We start from the raw sequence: 24039 nt of genomic DNA on the forward strand, positions 1-24039 counted from the left end.
CCCCGAACCGAACCCCTACCACCTGGCACGCAGAGTAACAGAACTAGTTTTAATTTGAAATCTTTCATTAGTTTCAGTAAACATGGAGGAGGTTGCTATTTAACTATCTCAAGTATTAAACAGGAAAAACACATGCAAAGTTCCAACCAAGGCAACTTGTTGGTTCAATAGAGGATTCATTTAAGCAAAAAAAAAATCAGCTGAATTAAACCAGGATCCCTAGGACTAGAATTGGGGACCCCTAGTATACAGAAAATTCAGAAGATTTATATGAAGGGAATTAACTGTATGCTTTGGGTCCCCTGCAACCCTGAACTGGATGAAGCAGTTAGAAAATGGATGGATTAAATCTACTGTATGTTGAAGCTTTGTAACATCTCCTTCAGAAAATTGTATTAATTTCCGGTTACAAAAAAGATATTAACTCTAGAAGGATTTCAAAGAGGAACAGAGCTAAATAGTTTGTTATATCCCTAATGCTATGCATTTGTCAGGAGCAGGGATCCTAGATCCAGTTCCTGGGAGATCTAATGTCTTTTGATTTTTGTCATTTTACAGTATATTAGTGATCTATAGTAATTAACTGCATAACTACATAATTTTATATACTACTTAAAACTAGGCTCAAAGGTGATATTACCTTTTCTGAACTAATTATAAGATCCCTCTTATAAACTCTGATCTATCACATAACATGTTTTTATTTAATTTATAATTTAATCATTACACTTGCTCAACTTTAGATTACAAGGATGGGCTTTGTCCTCTAAATACAAAACTAGTGCACAGTATAAACTGCAGGCTACGTTTGAGTATCTAATGGTTCTCTGTTATGGGCTGACAATTTGTTTTTCAGTAAAATCTTATTGTGCTTTTCCTTTGTGTTGTAATTATTGTTACCTCATTTATTACTGTTAGATTTATTTTTAACACCACCTTAGTACTGTAACTCATCAAGGGAATATGGGAAAGGGATTTAAGAGTAGCTACTTCAAGAGCTGGATTAAACTACATACAATCACAGCAGACAGAAGAAAAGTTTCTTCTTGACCCGGTGAGTCATTAATATTGTTATGGATGCTGTGGCTACAGTTATGATATTCCATAAAAACATTGGAACTCAAGTACACTTGCACCAACTAATATAAGGACAAAGATATTTGTTTTCTTTCTTTTACCTACTGTATATTAGGATCATCTAAATTGAAACTATACAGTCAGTAAGAAATTATGATTTTGGAAGTTATTCCACGATAAAAACTGTTCATCTGTGTTTTTTTTAATTTTTGAAAATGTGTTGAAATATTCCAGTATTCTAGATTAAAATGTAATGATGAGATTACATACTGTACAACAAAAAATGTATTGATCTACATTGTATTTCTAAATATGTGACAGACAGATGTTATCTTCACTTACAGTATACAGTATCTGAGCTATAGTACTGTATATCAGGCTGAAATCTCACTTTCAAATGATCATTGTTTACAAACTGTCCTTTATATCCTATATTAAATGTTATTAAAAGTAATTTAAGCAAGTGTGCTCTGATTTCCAGGTGAATGTGTTATTTCGAAACTCCAGGATTGAAATTGCAACAGGGATGCAGGGATTCCAAGGCGGAAATTTCTCCCACACTGAATTTCTTTTTATTGGATTTTACGGACTTAAAGACCAGCGGTGGCTCCTGTTCTTCCCTTTCTTCCTCATGTTCATGTTGTCTACTGCTGCTAACTCAATTATTATATTTGTCATTAAAACACAAAGGAGTCTGCACTCTCCGATGTGTGTTTTGATAGGAGCCATGGCCTGTGTGGACCTGAGCATGCCAACAATTTTCCTACCTAAAATGCTGTTAGGCTTCTTATTGAACTGGGATGATATTTCTCTACTGGGATGTCTGGTCCAAATGTTTTTACTTCATTTTGTTGGCTCGTTCCAATCCTCCATTCTCCTTTGGATGGCTTTGGATCGGTATGCTGCCATATGTATTCCGCTCCACTATAATGACTACATGAACATTTCTAATTCTGTTAAATTCATTATTGCAACTTTTCTCAGAAATGGCATATTTGTTGTGATTACTGTTGTTCTTGCTGGTAATCTCCCTTACTGCTCCTCAAATCTCATTGATCACTGTTTCTGTGAACACATGGCCCTGGTAAATTTGGCTTGTGGAAGCACTTTGATAAACAATATTTTTGGGCTGGTTGCAGTTTTTTGTGTAATAACTGTTGATTGTATTTGTATTGTTATTTCATATGCTAAAATTTTTTATTCTATTTTTATAAAGGACTCAGGAAAATCTTCAAAAAAAGCAATCCACACATGTACTACCCATATAATAGTCATGTGTGTGAGTTATATCTGCACTATTTTTGCATATTTAGCTTATAGAATTAAGAATTCTTTACCTCCCAATATTCTCATTTTAATTAGTATTATACACATACTTATTCCATGTTGTTGCAATCCAATTATTTATGGCCTCAGAACAAAAGAGATCCGAGAGCATATAGTGAAATTATTTCAGAGTTCAAAATTTCCTAAAACCTCCGTTAAAGTGGCCAGTGTATCAAAGATCTAACCTGAAAAGAAAAGGGAATTAGGAATTAATATGATTGATACTGCTACTGATTCCTATTTCAAGATGAAATTATGTAATATACAGTAATACTATAATACAATTTTTTAATAAAATGTGTAAAACATTTGTATAATGTTAAATGAATAAAATTTCACTGCCAAAACCTTATCCTTATTAATCATTTTATTCCTTATTTTAACTTTTTATCAGCTTACGTTTACAGGATAAACCTATTCATTAGCTTTCTGAGAGCAAGATAGACTACTGTAGATTTTCTTAAACAAGTAGCATTGTGAAATTTCTGTTAATATATTTAGGAGTCATTCCATTGCTATTGAGATTGGGGAAAAAAACAACTTTCCGTTGCTTATACAGTAATTTGTTGTATTATGTTTTTTGTTCTTCAAATTTCATCATATGCATTTCACAAGAACTTAGTCTTGGGTACAGTGTTTCAGGCTATCTTTGATCAAAGATCATTGCCTTGTTTTTCGTATTACTCCACTTTAAATTTATGAAAATGTTGTAAGTAGTTTAAAATACTAAGTTTTTTAACTTGCTCATAAAATCTATAGTCTTTCAAGTTCCTTCTGAGAAATTAAAATGAAAAAAAAAACACAGGTCTGGAGCATCTAATTATTTGTTATTTCCATACATGAGAAACTGGTATTTTTCAAATAGGGATTAGGAGTCAATTTTTGCTAAATTGTAGGTTTTCCGGTATAATAACTTTCACCTTATATATTTTAAGTATACATTTCTCTGAAGCAAACATACTCACATTCACACTCAGACAGAAAGTATATTTCTACATATACTCCAAAATATATTTTTTGAATGTCCACATGTGTTTAGGTCTGTGCATTCTAAACATGTATATTCCTTTTCTCTCCAAGTTGTTTTATAGATGATGACTGAGGTTGGAGGTATCAAGTGCTGCTGCTGACTGCTTATTGCACAGAGCCTTTGTGGCAGCTCTGTGCGATCCTTGAATTCTGGTCCTTAGCTAAAGAACCTGGAGATTGACACCACTGATGTTAGTGAGGTGTGAGTGTGTTTAGTGGGGAAACAGGGGAAACAGGGAGGGGGGACAGAAATGGTGCATGATAATTTTTGTTCTGTTTCTGGAAATGTATATCTAATAAAGATAATTCACAAAAAAACTTGTTTAACAATGTGTTAACATTTTCTGCCACCTTTGATTGCAGTTTTATTTACAGATCATACCTGGAAATTATAATTAATATCCTCCTACTCCTAAAAGGATCTGACTTAAACCCCATTGAAAACCTTTTGGGTGAGCTCAGGAGGAGAGTCCACAAGCAAGGACCAAGGTCTCTGAAGGATCTGGAGAGATTCTGTATGGAGGAATGGTCTCAGATCCCTTTATACCTGCAATTTCCCTCACGGGATCAATAAAGTATCTATCTATCTTATATGTGTTCTCCCACATCATCCAGCATTATAAGAGAAGACTCCGTGCTGTTATCTTGACAAAGTGGTGCACAAAGTATTAAATGCAGGGGTGCCTTTGAATTCCTTTCCTTTGAATAATTTTACCTCACTGCAAAGTTAGATTTCTCTCATATTTTCAGTGTAAGATCAAGCTGATAAACAACAAAGACATTTTTTCATAGCCTTTTTAGCTCATCTTTACCAAGGGTGCCAATAATTCTGGAGGGCACTGTACAGGTATAAAAGGGATGCAAAACTGGGGATAACTATTTCACAGGAATCTGGGCGACCTTTACAAAGTGTACACCTGTTCTGGATGATCAGCAGCACTGGCCAGTGGCCCCCCCTAGTCCCCACCCTGGCTACTGTTCCCATCCTGCCCTTCGCCGCGTACTTTAGCTGGGCGCCGTTTGGCCGCAAGACCAGGTGAGGGCGCCACACTGCTCCCACCTGAGACATCTGGAGTCCTGCAGACGTCGAATAACTTGGTTACATCACATACAAAATCCTCCAGGCCCCGCGGCACCTGGCAAGTGTGCCCAGTGAGGCGAGGTGGAGTCTGGAGGTCTTTCCCCACAGCTCCCCCACCGGGCTGGTGAAATCTGGACCTAGCTGCTCCCAGGGCTCCTCTTCTCCCTCCTGTTCCAGTGCCCCCCTCGAGCCCTGAAGGGAGCCAGGCAGTCTCGGTGGCTAAGGCTAAAGAAATTATTAACTTTGATTACATATTAAAATATCATTTTTTTTAATAGACTTGCATTATATTTAAATTAATCCTCATCTTACATATTTAGTCTCAAATGTTCATTGTTTATTGTTTTGCAAATAATGTAGTATTTAAATTGTAATATAAAATATATAAAATAATATTATAATAATTAATGGAAATGGTAAGTAATGACATATCAGCTGTTCTCTGATTTCCAGGTGAATGTGTTATTTAGGAACTACAGTACTAAAATTGCAGCAGGGATGCAGGGATATCAAGGTGGAAATTTTTCCCACGCTGAATTTCTCTTAGTTGGATTTTATGAACTTAAAGAACAGCGGTGGACCCTTTCTTTCTGATGTTCCTGCTGTCTACTGTTTCTAATTCAATTCTTATTTATGTTATTAAAACACAAATGATTTTAAACTCTCCATTGTGTATTTTAATAGGAGCCATGGCATGTGTAGACCTGGGTATGCCAACTATTTTCATCTCTAAAATTTATCGTACAGAGTTAAGAATTCTATGCCCTTCGATAACCATGTCTTAATTAGTATTAATACACATTCTCATTCCCTGTTGTTTCAATCCAATTATTTACGGCCTCAAAACAAAAGAGATTGGAGAGCAGATAGTGAAACTTGTTCAGGCTCCAAGAATTGGTCAGACTTCTGTTAAAGTGTCCAGTGTAACATACGATTTACATGAAAAGACTGGGGAATGAGGGACTTCATCTTATTAACATCATTTATATTTGTTATTCAATATGAAATTATTTGATGAAATTATTTGGAGAGAATTGTCTTTAAGAAATGTGTGAGTATAATGTAAAACTAAATTTAAATCAAGAAAACACACCATGCTAGCACCAAACTAGTTCAGAGTCCAAAAATTGTTAAAACCTCCGTTAAGAGTCCAGTGTAGCATAGTGCTACAGTAGCATACTGTATAACAATAAGGTAGTAGTAAAGGTTTATTCCATGCTAATAAAAGAAGAAAGGAACCATGCTCCACAGCCGAAATGTTGTGTTTCTTTTCTTCCCACTTCAGCATGGAATAAACCTATTACTTGTTCCTTTGCAGCCTACGCATGCTGACGCAGCTCCCTACCTGAACTACAATAAGGTAATGAGGAGATTGATTCTGCATCAGATAGACATAATTAATGATTCAAGAAGAAAATGACAAATATGACAATGTTTTAATAAAATGTAATATTAAATTGAAATCCAAAAATAAAACAATAGGAAATATTTTTTTTATTAAACTATTAATTAGTCCTGCATTTATAGGGTCAACCTATTTATTATGTGGCTTCCATGAACCAGGATAAGGTATAAGTTTCCTTAATTCAAATACAGTGTAACATTTTTAAAAATTATTTTAATTGTTTTCATGGAATCAGAAATGCCATGCCATTTCCCTACAACCCCTCAGAATCGCAAACTCTAAACTATCATCAAAAGCCTTTGTCATTGCTGTCAGTAGTCACTAAGTGGTCTCATTGTTAATTTATGAAGAATTTGTCATAAAGAATATTCAAGTTTTTAATATTTGAACACTGAAATTTAAATGAAAAAAAAATGTGTGCTGTATTCTGTTCATGTCTTAAGTGTCCAGTTATAGGCATTCAGAGCCACAATTCTATATTATTTTCTTAAGAAATAAATAGTTAATATAATTTTAAGTATCACCTAAAAATCTTGCTGGAAAGTGGCTCTTTAGAAAAAATATATATACAGCTCACCATGCAAATTTTGTGGACACATCATTACACACAACATATTAACTAAATATTTTTTTTTGGAATGTCCAAATGTGTTCAGATTTTTTGAAACAGATTTTGTCTTCTTCGTCCCCCTGTAGTTTTACTAAGTGATAACTTGGGGGGGGGATGTTGGAGGCGTGAAGTGCTGCTGCAGTAATAGCTCAGCAATCTTTGATTCATGGTCTTTTCCTTCTATTAGATAGTTTGTGAACTTGTATGTGCAGTTAGAGCACAGAGGTAGAGTAATATCCCCATACAATGGAAGTGTAAATGTGTGGCTGTCTCCACACCTTACACTAGAAGACTGCTTAAAGAGTCTGGTTAGCAGAGACCTGGTACTCCAGGCTGTAATGCACATTGTGGTGTTCTAGCACAGTAAGGGAACTTGTCAGCTCTTTACTGTGTCCTTGACAATTCTTGAAATCCTCCTTGTTAGCTAACACATACAATTAGATGCTTTAAAACATCAACATCTTAAACACTATGAGGAAAAATAGTCAAAATAATTTAGTAAGCTGTGTAGTTAGGAGGTTTAAGGAAATGGAAGCTACTTAAATTCAGTATCAGACCTTTCCCAAATTAATAGACTTGCTAAAACAGAATGACAATATAAAAAGACCTCTATAAGGTCTTTGCAATAAATAATTTAAATTCAAACTGTTAAATGCATAGTTAAAAAGTATAGAACATATTTGGAATGTTTTCATATGTATGTCCAAAATTAAAAATCAGGAAATATTTATAACTACAGTATGGCAGCCATTAAAAGCTCATCATTTGGGATGAAATAGGTTAATTGAGGTGATTTCTACAAGCACAGCAGTTTCAAACATCAGGTGGGCTGAAGCAGGCATACAGTAGCTGCTACAGGAACAGCAGTAGTTGCCATGGTGGTAAGGGTGGGATAAATTGTAGCAGCTGCACTGTGACAATACTATCTGAAACACAAATCTGCTCAGCTTTTTAGTGCCATATAGAATATACCCCAGGATTCCTATCTTTCTAACCCGATTTCTTTCTGTTATTATTGAAATGTCACAAATACTGTACTTTCTGTTTATTTTTTCTGCTTTGATGCACTGTGTAGTATGGAGAGGCAATAATAATTGTTCTTATAAAAAACTCATTCTTTTCCAGATTCCTCAGCAAGAGATGACAGACTCACAAACAATTTCCCCGTATAGAAAACAGCTTCTGATTCTCACTGGGGTAATAAGGGATTCTGTGGAAAAGACACTTTAATGCATACTGTTAGAACTTTGTATTCACCTGACCAGGTGAATGCATATCTCCTAGGAGGTGCAAATCAAGAAGATTGACTTTAAGCAATCAGACAGATGCCAACTAGGTCAAGAAATGTTATATGCTCAGACACAATATACACAAAGGAGTGATAAATACGGGAAATTAGGTGATCTTACAGTACTTTACTTACAGTAATATTTGCTTTGGGTTGAGAAATTGTGGTTGTGTCCATTGTGATCACCGTTAGTTTTAAAATGTTATAGACTAAAACACCAATATTTATTCCATCTGTCCATCCATTTTCTAACTGCATTATCCAATACTGAGTCCAAAGCCTATCCTAACAAGTTACAGGTGCAAGACAAGATACACCTTGAACGGGATCCAAGTCCATTGCAGGGCTCACACACACAGACATGCACACACTCACTAAAGACCAGTTTTCACAGAATGTCTACTAGTATGTCTGGACTGTGGGAGGCAACTGGAGCACCCAGAGGAAACCCACACAATCATTAGGAGAACATAGAAACTCCACGCAGAGAGCTGAATGGAGGGCCACTAATATTTATTTTGGTTATTTTATTTTTTTCAATTCATTATTTTATTTTAGGAATACATTTGTCTGTAATAAGATCATCAGTGCAGATATTAGGAATAAAAGATTTCCTTAGGTCTATTTTTCTAACAACCCTCTCTTAGAAATGGACATCTGTCTGCATTCACAATACAGTAAGATCTTCTGCAAAGGTCTTTCTCAACAGACATAAAGTTTATGCTCCTGTAAATCTGTGTACTGTTCATGTAAGGTCATGTGGGGTCTGAGATAATTGTAAGAGATGTGGAGAGGTTATTCTAATCCACCAGTAGGTCTTACTGCTTTGACCTCTAAAAGATGTTGCAATTCAATTCATGGAGCTTTAGTTAAGTGTCCTAATCGACACTCACTTGCTTAACTTTTATACTGTAAGACTAAGTCTAAAAACTAAAATGATTTTATAATTTGAATTGGAATTAATAGCTCCTACTACGGTGGTAATTTCTAGTTGCATTTCTTTCTGAATTCACTGTGTAACTTTTTGATTGCTGTCCAGTGTTTCTGTGTGCTGTTCATGTAAGGTCTTATCTGGTGACTTAAGAACTGTTATCTCAGGTATAATTATGAGGATTATTTTTAAAACCATGCTAGTACCTCATCAGGGGAATAATGGAAAGGGATTTAAGAGTTGCTACTGCAAGAGCTGGATTAAAACACAATCAAAGACAAGAGACAGAAGAAGGGTTTCCTTTTTACATGGTAAGCTGTCGTTAAAATTGTTATTGATGTTGGGGTTAATATTATTTCACAGAAACACTGGAACTCGTATACACTATTACCAACAATATTGGATTATCATTTATTTTTTCCCTCTTCACCTTAATTATATACAGTATGTTATAAGTATCTAGGGTCAAAATTATACTGTAAGTATGTAAACTGATGGGGTTATTTTACTTTGCAATTTCTTTTCATTTGTGTTTCAATAATGATTTAAAACACTCTAACAGTTTTTCAAAGCTTAATGATATAAATAAATGATTTTCTATGATTTTCTATGATATTTATTTAGCATTCTAAATATGTGACAGACCATTGTCCTTTTCATTTCATTAGAATTTCTAAAATAATTCTGACAAAATGAAAAAAAATACTAAAAGTTTAGTCCTGAATACTGTTTACTTTGATGTAATTCATATACTGTATAAAATCATAGTAATAATAATTAAAGTGTTCTCTGATTTTTAGGTGAATGTTTTATTTGGAATGTCCAGCACTGAAAACACAGCAGAGATGCAACAATATCAAGGTGGAAATTTTTCCCACACTGATTTTTTTTTTACTGGATTTTATGGACTTGAAGACCAGCGATGGCCCCTGTTCTTCCCTTTCATACTGATGTTCATGTTGTCTACATTTGCTAATTCAGTTCTAATATTTGTTATTAAAACACAAAAGAGTTTACACTCTCCAATGTGTGTTTTAATAGGCGCCATGGCATGTGTAGACCTGGGTATGCCAACAGTTTTCATCCCTAAAATGCTGTTAGGCTTCCTATTTAACTGGGATAGTATTTCTCTACTGGGATGTCTGGTCCAAATGTTTTTCATTCATTTTGTTGGCTCGTTCCAAACATCCATTCTCCTTTGCATGGCTCTGGATCGGTATGCTGCCATATGCATTCCTCTGCGCTACAATGACTACATGAACATTCCTAATTCTATTAAATTTATTGTGGCAACGGTTGTCAGGAACGGCACATTTGTTGTGATTGTTGTCATTCTTGCTGGTAATCTCCCTTACTGCTCCTCAAATCTCATTGATCACTGTTTCTGTGAACACATGGCCCTGGTAAGTTTGGCCTGTGGAAGCACGGTATTAAATAGTGTTTTTGGGCTGGTAGCAGTTTTCTGCGTAATAACTGTTGACTGTATTTGTATTGTTGTTTCATATGTCAAAATTTTCTACTCTGTATTTAAATCAGGAAAATCTTCAAGAAAAGCAATTCATACTTGTACTACCCATATAATCGTTATGTGTGTAACTTATACCTGCACCATGACAGCATTCCTGTCTTACAGGATCAGGAATTCACTTTCTCCCAATGTACGTGTCCTGATCAGTATAATGTATATGTTTCTTCCCCGTTGCTTCAATCCATTTATTTATGGCATCAGAACAAAAGAGATAAGAGAACAGCTGTTGAAATTGTTTCAAAGTCCAAAAATTATTCATTCCTCTGTGACAGTGTCAAGTGTAATAAGTAAATAAGTTAGGAGGAATTTAGGATATTATTAATATCATTAATGGCAGTGATTTAACATGAAATTTTGATATAAAGTTTTTTTTTTTCAAAAATTAATGCATGCAGAAATTGTTAGAGAAAGTGCATGCATTCAGAAATTGTTAGAGAAAGTGCATGCATTCAGAAATTGTTAGAGAAATTGAAATTAGGATCAAGCATGCAAACCAAAATTTTATAAAATTGCTCCTGTTAGAGGGTCTTGCATTTACTGTACAGCCGGAATCTTTTTTTATTGTGTGGCTTTCAAGGGCCTTGACTGGAAAACTGTATAAATTAAAATATATATATATATTTTTAATAGGTCTAGAGTGGCTGGTTATGGCCCCAAAGAGCCACAGTCCTGACTAAAGTACTTAAGTTATCACTGTACATTGTTGCATATATATATATATTTTAATTTATGAATTAAGTGAAATCTGAAATATATGGTTCTTCAGGAATATCACTGGCCACCACATAAATATTTATTTTTAAAATATAAACACAATCACAGACTGAAACACTTAACCAAACGTTTTCTTTAACATTAATTAAATATCCTGGGTAATTACCAGAAATCATCTAGAAATAAAGACTAGCTTTAAAAGGTTCATTAATCTCCTTTGTCTGTGTATCAGAGAGACAGAGAAACTCTGCTAAGTCAGAGAACACTTCTGAAATGTTATTAATGTGACTGTTACCTGGAAATACAGTAAATGGATCTGCTGTGTCCTTATGTTTGCACAAGAATCAAATCATGGCTTTTTCAGATGTAGCATATTTGACATGAAAACAATTTTTTAAAACATATAGAATTACAGAAAATATATAATAATAGATTTAACAATCTTTAGGAAATAAAATACTGTAGATGTATATGTATTTTCCTTCCACAGTCCAAAGACACAGGAGTTATTGAAAGTGGATGAAGTGAATGAGTAACTTGATTTGCTAATGGATTATTATACTGTAGATATCCATATTATACTGTGGATGTCAGGAAAATATAAAGACTATTAATATTAATATTAATATTTTATATTTACATTATAGAAATTTTAATTATATTAATATTAATTACTATTAAGTAGGAGTTAATACAAATTATAAAATAACTCAGACAATGATGAAAACTTATATTTGTGAAACTCATCCATTTTTAATATCAGCCATTCACTAAACGTGGTAATACTGAAATGAGTGCAGACTGAATACTGACAACTTTCGATCCAACGAAAAAAGCTCAACATCCTAGCAGCTGGACGAGGGTTAGCCCGGGCTCAGCAGTTCAGGAGTCGTATAGAAACCTATGCCCTCAGGCAGTGTCGTGGGGCGACCTGGTGCTAGGCAGGTCTCAGGACATCTGAACATCAATGCTGAACGAAGAGAAATGAGTGACTAGGAAATATATAGCCCCAGAAAGAGAGACACCGGAAGGAGAGCAAAGCACAGGAAACTAGGGACAGGATAGAGTAGGAGTGCCCTCTGGCTGCAGAGGGCGTGACACAGACATCTCACATTTCACATTATAACCTTTTTAGATCAAACAACAGAGTCATCACATCCCCTGTCTCTCTCATTCTTCCTGCACTTCATTATAGTTAGCTTAGCTACTTCCAGGAAAAATAGCCCGTTGTTGTTAGATTTCCCCTTTTGGGGTACTTAGGTGAACACTATGTCAGAGTACTCTATGTCATGGTTTGCAAAAATGTCCATGAGAGTCTCAGGCAGTGGCTTTAATCAATTGTGGGCAATATGTGAAGCAATAGAACACTGTTTCCCCCTGGAAAAAAAGAAGCACTTTTCTTCATTAAACCATTCAAACAACTTCAATACTGGGGAGACTACACCAATTTCCTGGTAGACGTTTGTGACCTCTGACCTGTGACTGGGGATGCACTTTAATTGAAGCGGCTCAGAAAGTGAGATCCACTGTACAACAGTCTTAATCAAAATTCATCACTCTTTACCTTTAAGATGTAAGGCTAGGACTTGCTCCTAGAGTATGCAAGTTTAAAAAATGGTTTATAGCCACCAAACTAGATGCTATTGTCAGGTACCCAGTGGCTCTCATTGATGGGATGCTAGTTTGTTTATCATTATAATTACTTTCTGTATAGATTGATTAACATGTAAGCTGTAGGCCTGTGTTTTTGTGTCTTGGTCCTGTGAGGCCTTACCTTGGTGACCTAAGAAATATTACCTGTATTACTATTAAGGATTATTTTTACACCATGCTAGTACCTCATCAGGGGAATATGGGAAAGGGATTTAAGAGTAGTTTTACAAGACTATGCTGGATTAAAATATGATCAAAAACAAGAGACACAAGAAGGCTTCTTTGTGAAAGAGTGAGTTGTATTACTCTCTGTCATGAACATTGTTACTGATGTTGTGGCTATTCCATGAAGTTTGTCTTATTACTGTAGGTTTAATTTGCAGGTGGTTTGATTTATTCTTTGTTTTGTCTGTTTGATATATTCTTTTTTGAGCTCTAATGAAGTACTGTTTGCTCACTAATGGTATTGTATCACTTATCTAGTTATGTTGTAACTCGTGTTAATATTTTAATGTTCATATGGGTTCATTCGGTTCATTTGTGTATTGAGATATTGTGTCACTGCTGCTCATTTCAAGATGTAAGGTGGTATTAGACCTTGATTTTATTACATAATGTCCTTTTTATAACTAATCACTTTTTTCATTTATTGCCAGATAAATGTGATGTTTGAAAACTGGAATCAACATGCAGGGATACCAAGGTGAAAACTTTTCTCACACAAATTTTTTTTTGATTGGGTTTTCAACACTTAATGAACAGAGATGGCTGCTTTTCTTCCCTTTCTTCCTGATGTTTGCCTTGTCTGTTGCAGCCAATTCAATTTTGATATTTGTTATTAAGAAACAAAGAAGTTTACACTCTCCAATGTGTGTTTTAATTGGTGTCACATCCGTTGTCAACCTGTTTCTGACCACGTCTTTCATCCCTAGAATGTTGTTAAGCTTTTTATTTAACTGGCATGATATTTCACTGATTGGTTGTCTGACCCAAATGTTTTTTATTAACTTCACTGGTTCATTCCAGTCATCCATTCTCCTCCTGATGGCTGTAGATCGCTATGTCGCCATATGCATTCCATTGCACTATAGTGATTATATAAACACTTCTAATTGCCTAAAATTTTTTTGTGCATCTTTTATCAGAAGTGCTTTTTGCTTTGTGGTCCTTTGTTTCCTTGATGGCAGGCTCTCTTACTGTAACTCAAATGTCATCGATCATTGCTTCTGTGAGCATATGGCCCTGGTGGGACTGGCCTGTGGAAGCACAGCAATCAATGGCATTGTAGGACTGTTAATAATTATTTTCATAACAATTCTGGACTGGATATTAGTCATGGTATCTTATGTCAAAATCTTTATTTCTGTTTTTTTAAAAGACTCTGGGAAGTCATCCCGTAAAGCAATCCATACCTGTACTACCCATTTAATAGTCTTGTGCTTGTCTTACATGTATGTTGTATTATCCACTGTTTCATATAGGATTGGCAATGTAATGTCTCCTAACGTTCGTGTCTTCTTGAGTTTAATGTATCTACTTTTTCCCAGCTGTTTTCATCCAATTATTTATGGCTTCAGGACAAAGGAGATATGGGAACATATAATAAATTTACTAAGAAATATCAAGATCACTCCATTCTCGGTTAAAGTGTCAAATGTAACTCAAAAATAATTTATTGTAAGAATGTAAGTATCTCATTTTTTATTAAAAATATAAGTGTTTTTAAATAAAAATTATCTGAAACAATATTTTTCTTCTTTATGCTTTAATCTTACTGTATATATTATGATTTGTTCTACTGTTTTTCATTTAAATTTTCAATAAAGTGAAAATTGTATACTCATTTATTTAATTATGATTACATTTTCAAAACTTCAATCTATCATACAAACCTAGAGTAGTATCTAGAGTATTCATGTCATAAAACACAGATATGTTTTATGTTTTTCCTATTATGTAAAACAGTTTATTGTATTATATCTGCTTTCTGTTAGTAATTCATTAAAAATCAAATAATCAAAAATTGTGCATTAAAACCTTTTGTCTTTGTTTTTTTCATTAGAACTGGTTACTCCTACTTTACTGTGCTGAGTGAATGATACAAAATTACATTAACTTTTGGATGTTATTGCTCTGTAGACCATTTCATAAAAATGTTTTAATGAACATTTTAAATGATAATTGATTGTAATTGTAATTGATTCTGTAAGTGTTCTGACTTTCAGATAGTCATTCCTAAGGACATTTTAATTACTACACTCAGTGTTAGTATTTCCCTTAGAGGAAAAATATGTTGCATGGCTTTAAAATGTGAAGATTCACTTTGACCATATAGTCTTCATCACAGCACACACACAAACTGAGGGACGGCAGGTCACCTCGTAATAATCACTTTACTAAAAAACTAACTGATGTTAATATACACATATCTTGGTGATTCAGTTTGTCAGTGCTCAGGGATACAGAGTGTTTTTCTACTAATTCTTTTATATGCTCCTAGTAAAATTACATTACCATTTATTTGGTATTAGTGAATATAGAACATGCTTTTTACAGTTATAAGCTTCATATTTATTAATTCTGTATTGAGTTTTGTCATGTTCTGCCACAACTATCCTCAAAAAATATTATCAGAATTGTATTACCTAGAAAATATCCCTCGTATACATTTTCTTCTGTTATGATGAAAGTATAAAAGAAGAATATATAAGAAAAAAATTGAAATAGAAATCCTGTGGCTCTAGAATCACAGCAGATGATGAATTAAAATGTCTTTTAGGCAACACTTTAGATCATACGCCTTAACTACTTTATGCCGCTGCAGCTACTGTACTGTAAACTGTGCATCATCACAATACAACTTTACTACACAGTTTATTGTAAAATTATGAGAGACCCCACCCTAAGACAAGAATTATGATGCTATGACCCTTGAACATGAAGACTGTTACTTTGGCATCAATAGGCTGGACACAATTTTCCTTAGCAAACCCTAATGGTTCCTTAATCAACACAAACTGATATACTGTACTGTAAAACAGGATTTAAATATTGTCTACACTAAAGGAGTCTGTCCATTTATTTAAGTTATAAAACTGTGTTAATTTATTTGTTATTATAATTTCTTTCTGAATGGACTGAATAACATTCAGGTTGGTCTTACAGTGTGTTGTTCATGTAAGATCTTGCCTTGCTTACAGTTCCCAAATGGGAATTTGGGAAAAGAGTTTTGTAGCTTTTACAGACAAGACTGGATTAAAGTGTCATCAAAGACAAGAAACAGAAGAAATCCTTCTTATGAAACGGAGAGTTGCATTTCCATTTGTCATGAATGTTGTTATGGATGCAGTGGCTATTCAACAAAGCTAGTGAAACCCAGATTAATTTCCACTGTCCAATCTAAAATTAATTTGATTTTTGGCCTCCTTATCTGATCCCATTCTATCTACAAACATTTCTAATGAAGTGGTATTTGCAAATACAGCGATTTGCTCATTTGCTAATACAGTATATGTTAAAATGTTAAATGTCACTTAATGTGCTTATGTTGTAATGGTGTTATATTTATAATGATATAAATACTGTATAATCAAACCCATTTAATATACTGTGAATGCACAAACATGCAAATTGTTCTCCTGTTAGGTTATTATGCGATTCTACCAACAACACTGAAATAATTGACTTGTGATCAGTTAATATATAGTATGAAACTTTTATGCTGTTTTTAGAATTTTAAGCTTCATATTGTATATATTGATTGTCTAATGAGTACTGTGATATTTTGCCATTTTCCCCCCAATATCCATGTCCTAATAAGCCTATTATATTTACGTAGTTAATATCAGAATTTAGTTAAAATTAGAATAACTGACAGTAGTTAAGGCGTATGATCTAAAGATTTGCTCCTACAGTTTTCACGTTAAAAAAATGGTTTATAGTCACCAACTACATGCTACTGTCAGGAACCCAATGGCTCTTATTGATGGGATGCTAGTTTGTTTATCATTATAATTACTTTCTGTATAGATTGATTAACATGTAGGTGTCATGATTGTAAGCCCCTCCTCTTATGGACGCTCTGGCTTTTTCTTGTTCGTCTTGATTTTTTGCACCTGCCTCCTCTTCCAGCCCCTCCATACAAAAGCCAGATGCTCCCACTATTCCAGGCTCAGCTTTGGAAGATGGATGCCCGGAATCCCGCCTACCAGTGAGTCCAGGAGAGGCTCAACGGCATAGGCTTCGCAACGATGTCCTGACCATCTGGGTCTGGGGCTGGGAGCTCCAACCCCTCCAGCGTGCACCCACAGCAGGGTCGCAGAACAGCAGCATCAGATGAAAAGGAGGTATGTCAGATCCCACATGGTGAAGCCACCTGAAATCGATGTTCAGGATTGCGTCTGGATACGAAGACCCAGTCAGGAGCACAAGCTCCAGTCTTTTTGGTCTTCTCCTTTACAGGTTACAGAGCAGTTGGGTCCCATCACATTCCGTCACATTTTCCACTTTTCTTTTCCGTAACTCACTTTTAGCGGGAAAGTCCACATCATACGTTTTGTGTGCAGTTTTGAAATGTTGTTCTATATTTCCCTTTTTCGCGTAGATGCTAGCTTTGCAGATTTGAACGCGAAAGTACAAAAAAATAATCATGCTCCCATTCCTTGTGGTAATGGTAAGTTTTTGGTCTCTTAGCTTCATCATTTTCACTCCAACACTACAACTATCAAATAGGCAATCAAACTTATGAAACTGCTGACGAATTTGTCACGGCCAGTCTGCTTCACTCCAATATGCACTGTAGCGAATGTGGGGTTCGTGCGGCAATAACCAAGAAAACATTCTTAGGTAGCACACACAACACTCTCTATTTAGGGAGCTCCTGACTCCTTTTCTTCAGTGTCAGACAGCACTCAGGGAAGAGACCTTTACAACCCGTTCAACAAGGGTCAAACACATACAAGGGCGAAAAAATGTATGACATTACATGCACAGATCAGAATAAATTTTTAGACTATCGAAAAAAGTAAATAGTCAACCATTTATTTTTTGCCAAACATTCCTGCGATCGATCGACTATCAAGCACTCCACGATCGACTGGTAGATCATGATCGACTGATTGGGCACTCCTGATCTAAATCAACAAATAAGCAATTGTCTTATAATTACTAAACATGTCCGGCACATCCTCTACATTTGCAATAGAAACTGTCTGCTGGGGAGTTTATAGTGATCCACCAGCAGGCATTCATGCCTTCTGACCTCTTACAGAGGATGCGCTTCAAATGAGTTTCATATCAGTGACAAAAGGGAATGAGATCTGGAGCCACAGCTGTCTTACTGTCACGCCCTCATCCCACCACATTCTCACACGGAAGCGCAATCGCGCCAATTACACTCCAGCCCCGAGCACTTCTGTCAAATGACACCGCTCCTGCCAATCAGCCAACCATGACACTACATCAATCAGCGCACCTTCTCCTTCGCACAAAACTTAAACCCTCCAGAACCCTCTGCTCTTTGCCCGGTATTGGTCAATCTTTGGAGCTCCTATCTTGCCATAGTTTACTAAACATTCTCCGTGCTTTTCTCGTTACGAACCGTGGAACATGCCTTTGACCACGTCTTTCGCCTAGCCCCCTCCTGGATTGGAAGCCTACTCATTACTCTTCACGATACGAACCACAGAACTTCCCTTTGACCACGTCTCATGTCTAGCCCTCATTTACTCTGGAAGCTACCTTCTTGTCTCTTAACCCCCTAAGGTACCGCACAGGGTCCATCCTCCCGTTTGCATAGCGGGTCATTCATGACACTTAGTCATCACTCAGAACACAATGCTCTGCAAGCTGAAGCTTGGGCCTTATCTTTGAATTACAAAGCTGGTATATAAAATGAAAATGGATTTCTCAATGCACTGATTAAGATTCGTGGGCCTCTGCTCCCATTGAAATTTCACAAGATGTCATGCCGTGCCACCCTCACAATTCCTACCTTGTTTATTACTACAAAGAATTATTTTTAACTGTGTTGTAGGACGTCATCTGGGACTATGATAAAGAGATTTAAGAGCAGCTCTTGCAAGATCAAAAACAAGAGACAGGAGAAGGGTGTCCATATGAAACAGTGAGTTACTCTGACTATGCTCATTGTTACTGATGCTATGGTTATTATATTTATATGATATATGAAGAATATTTGATTATTCTTTTTTTAATTCTTTATATACACCTCACCAGAAACCATTATACCTACAGTGACTTCTGATGCAGTGTGATTGGAAAATGCATTACCTCACTGATGGCAGCGTGTTCCACTATGATATTTGTTATCTGGTTATGTTGTAACTAAAGTTAATATGGTCAATATTAGAATATATTATACTAATTGATAACCAATTAATTGGTCAATATTATACTATTAACAAAGGTTTTAATTCTTGAGTTTACCAGAATGCATACTGATATCCTACTAAACCTTTATATGCTCCTAATAATATCATGGACAAAACCATTGATTTGGAATGATTCAAGTTATGACATTTGGATTTTTAAAATGCGTATTCCTATGAAATTCTATAAAGTACTGTATGTGATACAACAGTCAATGTTTACCAATATTTTCATTTTGATTAAATTGAATATAATTAATATACTGTAATGAATAGAAGTGTTCTCTGATTTCCAGGAAATCAACATGCAGAGATACCAAGGTGGAAATATTTCTCACTCTGAATTTTTTTTAATTGGATTTTCAGGACTTAAAGAACACAGATGGCTGCTTTTTTTCCCTTTCTTCCTGATGTTTGCCTTGTCTGTTGTGGCCAACGCACTTCTAATATTTGTTGTTAAGACACAAAGGAGTTTACATTCTCCAATGTGTGTTTTAATTGGTGCCACACCAGTTATAAACCTGTTTCTGACCATGTCTTTCATGTCAAGAATGTTGCTAAGCTTTTCATTTAAAAAAGCTGATTAAACAAAAAATAATTTGTTCATATAATGTGTAGTAAACTGAAACATATCTCTTATGAGCTACCAAATATATTAGAAAGCAAACATAATTCTTGTATTTCTCACTTTTAATACATTTACAGTACATGTTCCCATACTCATCATTAATCTGTCATGACAACTCACTGTGGTTTCTATTCATGACATGAAGATCAACATATCTTTTTCTACCTATTTTAATTTATTTTCATTTTATTTATTTTCCTCTATTCTATGTGCTTTCTGCTGATACTTTGTTTTCTTGCATTGCAGTGGATATTAAAATGTGTCTTTGCTCTTAATTTCTGTCAGATGTTTTTTTTTATCGAGCAATAAAAGGTTATAGAAAAGAACTGAGCTACCAGCACCTATTGCTACTATGTTGGTTCATTCATGTATTAAACAACCTCTTTAAAAAGTTGCAGTATTGTTTTTTCTCTGCATCCTTTATACATTAAAATGTACCTTCACTGTAATCACACCTTCCAAAAAATCACTGCTCCTCTTGTATTTTTCAGAGAAAATATTCAATGTTCTGTGAATTAAAAATATTCAGACTATTTTTCTTAAAGTAAAGATGAAGTGAATTTTTAGTTTAAAAAAATTCAAGCACCAGCAACACAAGACTTCTTTCAGAAGGGCTCCATTAAATGCCACTGTTTGTTGGGGTGAGCAAGGCCCTTAGACAAGCCTGAAAAAGGATGGGAGAGGGTCCAAGAACTCAGCTGATAGAAAATTAACATGTTATGATTTTATGTTATGTTATGATGTTATGTTATAACATAACATAATATCAGTATGTTATGTTATAACATCATAACAAATCAGCAGCTCTTGCTGCTTCCAGTAAGTTCACGTGTTGCCAACATCTTTTTTAATGGGGTTTTAGGTCAACTTGGTGATAAACCCACCCTCCTCTGTGGCCAGACTAGCATACATCAACCTGGATGGGCACCTCCTTCTGTCAGCAACACAGTACAATGTAACTTAAACCAGAATTGATATCACTTATGGACGGCAAATGATGAGCTACGGTAGACAACAATTCTAACTCCTACAAAATGGCAAAATACAATTCACAGCAGGGGCTCCAAAACCTTTAAAAACTGAAAATGTGTCACATTTAGGAAATGTATTTTACACGCACGCGTTTAGTTACCAGGTTTGTCACTTCATGCAAACTCACTGTGGTATCATTTAATGAAATAAAGATCAATAATAATTTGCCTACTGATCCTTAAATAATAACTTTTTCTTTTATATGTGCTTTTTGCTAATACTTTTGATCCATTTCAAGTGACATTTAACTTTGTCTCTGCCCTAAATTTCAGTTGTGCATATATTAAATAGATAATTGCAAAAAATAAAATAGATAAGCAAGTGGATAAACAGTGAGAGAGATTTTAAATTGTTGATTTTAATACTTTCATGTAATTAAATAAGCCTGTAAAAATCCTTTCCCTTCTGCATAATACTGTATGTAACTACAAAACCCTCAGCCCCAACACAGTCTAGCGCCAATAACAGTCACCCTCAATATACAGTCCAACTTAAATTTAAAAAAAAAACTTCTACACGGTCAAACATCTCACTTCCACGTCTCACATTACAACCTTTTTAAATCAAATAACTCTTCTTCAAAAAAGGAAATAAAAAGTTGGAAACCACCTGTCTACCATGCTTACATCAGCTTCTAGTCTTGCACAGTGCACAACATGTCCCTTACCGGAACACTCCAATCTGATAAGAGAGTCTGTAAGAAACTCCATCTTTACCCTGGACAGCACTAACACCCTAAACAGAGTCATCACATCCCCTGTCTCCCTCTTCTTCCTGCACTTCACTATTGCTAGCTTAGCTACTTCCAGGAAAAATAGCCAGTTGTTGTTATATTTCCCCTTTTGGGGTACTCAGGTATGTCAGAGTACTCTATGTCATGGTTTGCAAAAATGTCCATGAGTGTCTCAGGCAGTGGCTTCAATTGATCTCGGGCAGTATGTGAACCAATAGAACACTGTTTCTCTCTAAAAAAAGGAGCACTTTTCTTCATTAAACCATGCAAACAACTGTAAGAATACTGGCAACACTACACCAATCTCCTGGTTGACTTTGGTGACCTCTGACCTGTGACTGGGGATGCACTTTAACTGAAGCAGCCAGAAAGTGAGATCCACTGTACAACAGTCTTATTCAAAACTCATCACACTCTACCTTTAAGATGTAAGGCTAGGACTTGCTCCTACAGTATACAAGTTTAAAAAATGGTTTCCAATAGTCACCAAACTAGATGCTATTGTCAGGTACCCAGTGGCTCTCATTGATGGGATGCTAGTTTGCTTATCATTATAATTACTTTCTGTATAGATTGATTAACATATAGGCTGTAGGCCTGTGTTTTTGTGTCTTGGTCCTGTGAGGCCTTACCTTGGTGACCTAAGAAATATTACCTGTATTACTGTTAAGGATTATTTTTACACCATGCTAGTACCTCATCAGGGGAATATGGGAAAGGGATTTAAGAGTAGTCTTACAAGACTATGCTGGATTAAAATATGATCAAAAACACAAGACACAAGAAGGCTTCTTTGTGAAAGAGTGAGTTGTATTACTCTCTGTCATGAACATTGTTACTGATGTTGTGGCTATTCAACAAAGTTTGTCTTACTAGGTTTAATTTGCGGGTGGCAATACTATCTTATTTGATTTATTCTTTGTTTTGTCTGTTTGATACATTCTTTGTTGAGCTCTTATGAAATACACTTTGCTCACTAATGGTATTGTATCACTTATCTAGTTATGTTGTAACTGATGTTAGTATATTCAAAAGCTGTTAATGTAATGTGTGGTGGTGTGTTATTATGTCCACCATGATCCCAGTAAAGTCAGTGAAACAAGCAATGGTCAGGAAAAAGTGAATATATAAATTGTTTTTTTTACAGTTTTAATGTTCATATGGATTCATTGAGTTCATTTGTGTATTGAGATATTGTGTCACTGCTGCTCGTTTCAAGATGTAAGGTGGTATCAGACTTTGATTTTTTTACATAATATCCTTTTGTCACAGATCACTCTTTTCATTTATTCACAGATAAATGTGATATTTTAAAACTTCAGGACTGGAATCAACATGCAGGAATACCAAGTTGGAAACTTTTCTCACACAAATTTTTTTTTAATTGGGTTTTCAACACTTAACGAACACAGATGGTTGCTTTTTTTCCCTTTCTTCCTGATGTTTGCCTTGTCTGTTGCGGCCAATTCAATTTTGATATTTGTTGTTAAGACACAAAGGAGTTTACACTCTCCGATGTGTGTTTTAATAGGTGCCACATCCGTTGTCAACCTGTTTCTGACCGTGTCTTTCATGCCAAGAATGTTGATAAGCTTTTTATTTAACTGGAATGGTATTTCTCTGTTGGAGTGTCTGGTCCAAATGTTTTTTATTAACTTCACTGGTTCATTCCAGTCATCTATTCTCCTCCTGATGGCTATAGATCGCTGTGTCGCCGTATGCTTTCCACTGCACTATAGTGATTATATAAACACTTCTAATTGCCTAAAATTTTTTGTTGCATCTTTTATCAGAAGTGCTTTTTCCTTTGTGGTTATTTCTTTCCTTGATGGCAATCTCTCTTACTGTAACTCAAATGTCATGGATCGTTGCTTCTGTGAGCATATGGCCATGATGGGACTGGCCTGTGGAGACACTACAATCAATGGCATTGTAGGACTGTTAATAATTCTTTTTCTAACAATTTTTGACTGGATTTTAGTTGTTGTATCTTATGTCAAAATCTTTGCTTCTGTTTTTTTAAAAGACTCTGGGAAGTCATCCCGTAAAGCAATCCATACCTGTACTACCCATTTAATAGTCTTGTGCTTGTCTTACATGTATTATATATTAGCCACTATTTCATATCTGATTGGCAATGCAATGCCTCCTAATATCCGTGCCTTCTTGAGTTTAATGTATCTAGTTTTTCCCAGCTGTTTTCATCCAATTATTTATGGCTTCAGGACAAAGGAGATATGGAAACATATAATAAAAATACCCAAAAATGTGAAGGTCACTCCATTCTCGGTTAAAGTGTCAAGTGTAACTCGAAAATAATTTATTGTGAGAATGTAAGTCTTTAATTTTTCATTAAAATATACTGTAAGTGAAATTAAATGATTTGAGACTATTTCTCCTTCCTTCCTTCTTTATGCTTATAATCTTACTGTACATACTATGCTTTGTTCTACAGTTTGCCACTTAATCTTTCAATAAAGTGAAAAATGGTATATATATTTGTTTAATTATGATTTCACTTTCCAAACTTTTCACTATCATACAAATCTAGAGAAGTATACAGATACGTTTTGTGCCTATTTATATGTTAAACACAGTTTATTGTATTATATCTG

At 35.1% G+C, this 24039-nt stretch overlaps 4 protein-coding genes across 4 annotated transcripts; all 4 read left to right on the plus strand.

The window, feature by feature from the left end:
• The first annotated feature begins 1603 nt into the window (after positions 1 to 1603).
• On the plus strand, positions 1604 to 2587 carry LOC148830175 (olfactory receptor 52E8-like). Its single transcript, XM_088921905.1, has one exon. It carries the CDS (start codon positions 1604 to 1606, stop codon positions 2585 to 2587), a length of 984 nt encoding a protein of 327 aa, XP_088778031.1.
• A 7005-nt stretch (positions 2588 to 9592) lies between these two features.
• On the plus strand, positions 9593 to 10570 carry LOC148830176 (olfactory receptor 52E8-like). Its single transcript, XM_088921916.1, has one exon. The coding sequence runs from the start codon at positions 9593 to 9595 to the stop codon at positions 10568 to 10570; it is 978 nt and encodes a 325-aa protein (XP_088778042.1).
• Positions 10571 to 13302: 2732 nt separating this feature from the next.
• LOC148830177 (olfactory receptor 52K1-like) lies at positions 13303 to 14313 on the plus strand. The gene has a single exon (XM_088921919.1). It carries the CDS (start codon positions 13330 to 13332, stop codon positions 14311 to 14313), a length of 984 nt encoding a protein of 327 aa, XP_088778045.1. The 5' UTR covers positions 13303 to 13329.
• An 8446-nt stretch (positions 14314 to 22759) lies between these two features.
• Positions 22760 to 23743, plus strand: LOC148830178 (olfactory receptor 52K1-like). The gene has a single exon (XM_088922337.1). It carries the CDS (start codon positions 22760 to 22762, stop codon positions 23741 to 23743), a length of 984 nt encoding a protein of 327 aa, XP_088778463.1.
• The last annotated feature ends 296 nt before the right edge of the window (positions 23744 to 24039 follow it).

This window comes from Atractosteus spatula, chromosome 7 (genome assembly GCF_055471065.1).
Source record: "Atractosteus spatula isolate fAtrSpa1 chromosome 7, fAtrSpa1.hap1, whole genome shotgun sequence".
Lineage (NCBI taxonomy): Eukaryota > Metazoa > Chordata > Actinopteri > Semionotiformes > Lepisosteidae > Atractosteus > Atractosteus spatula.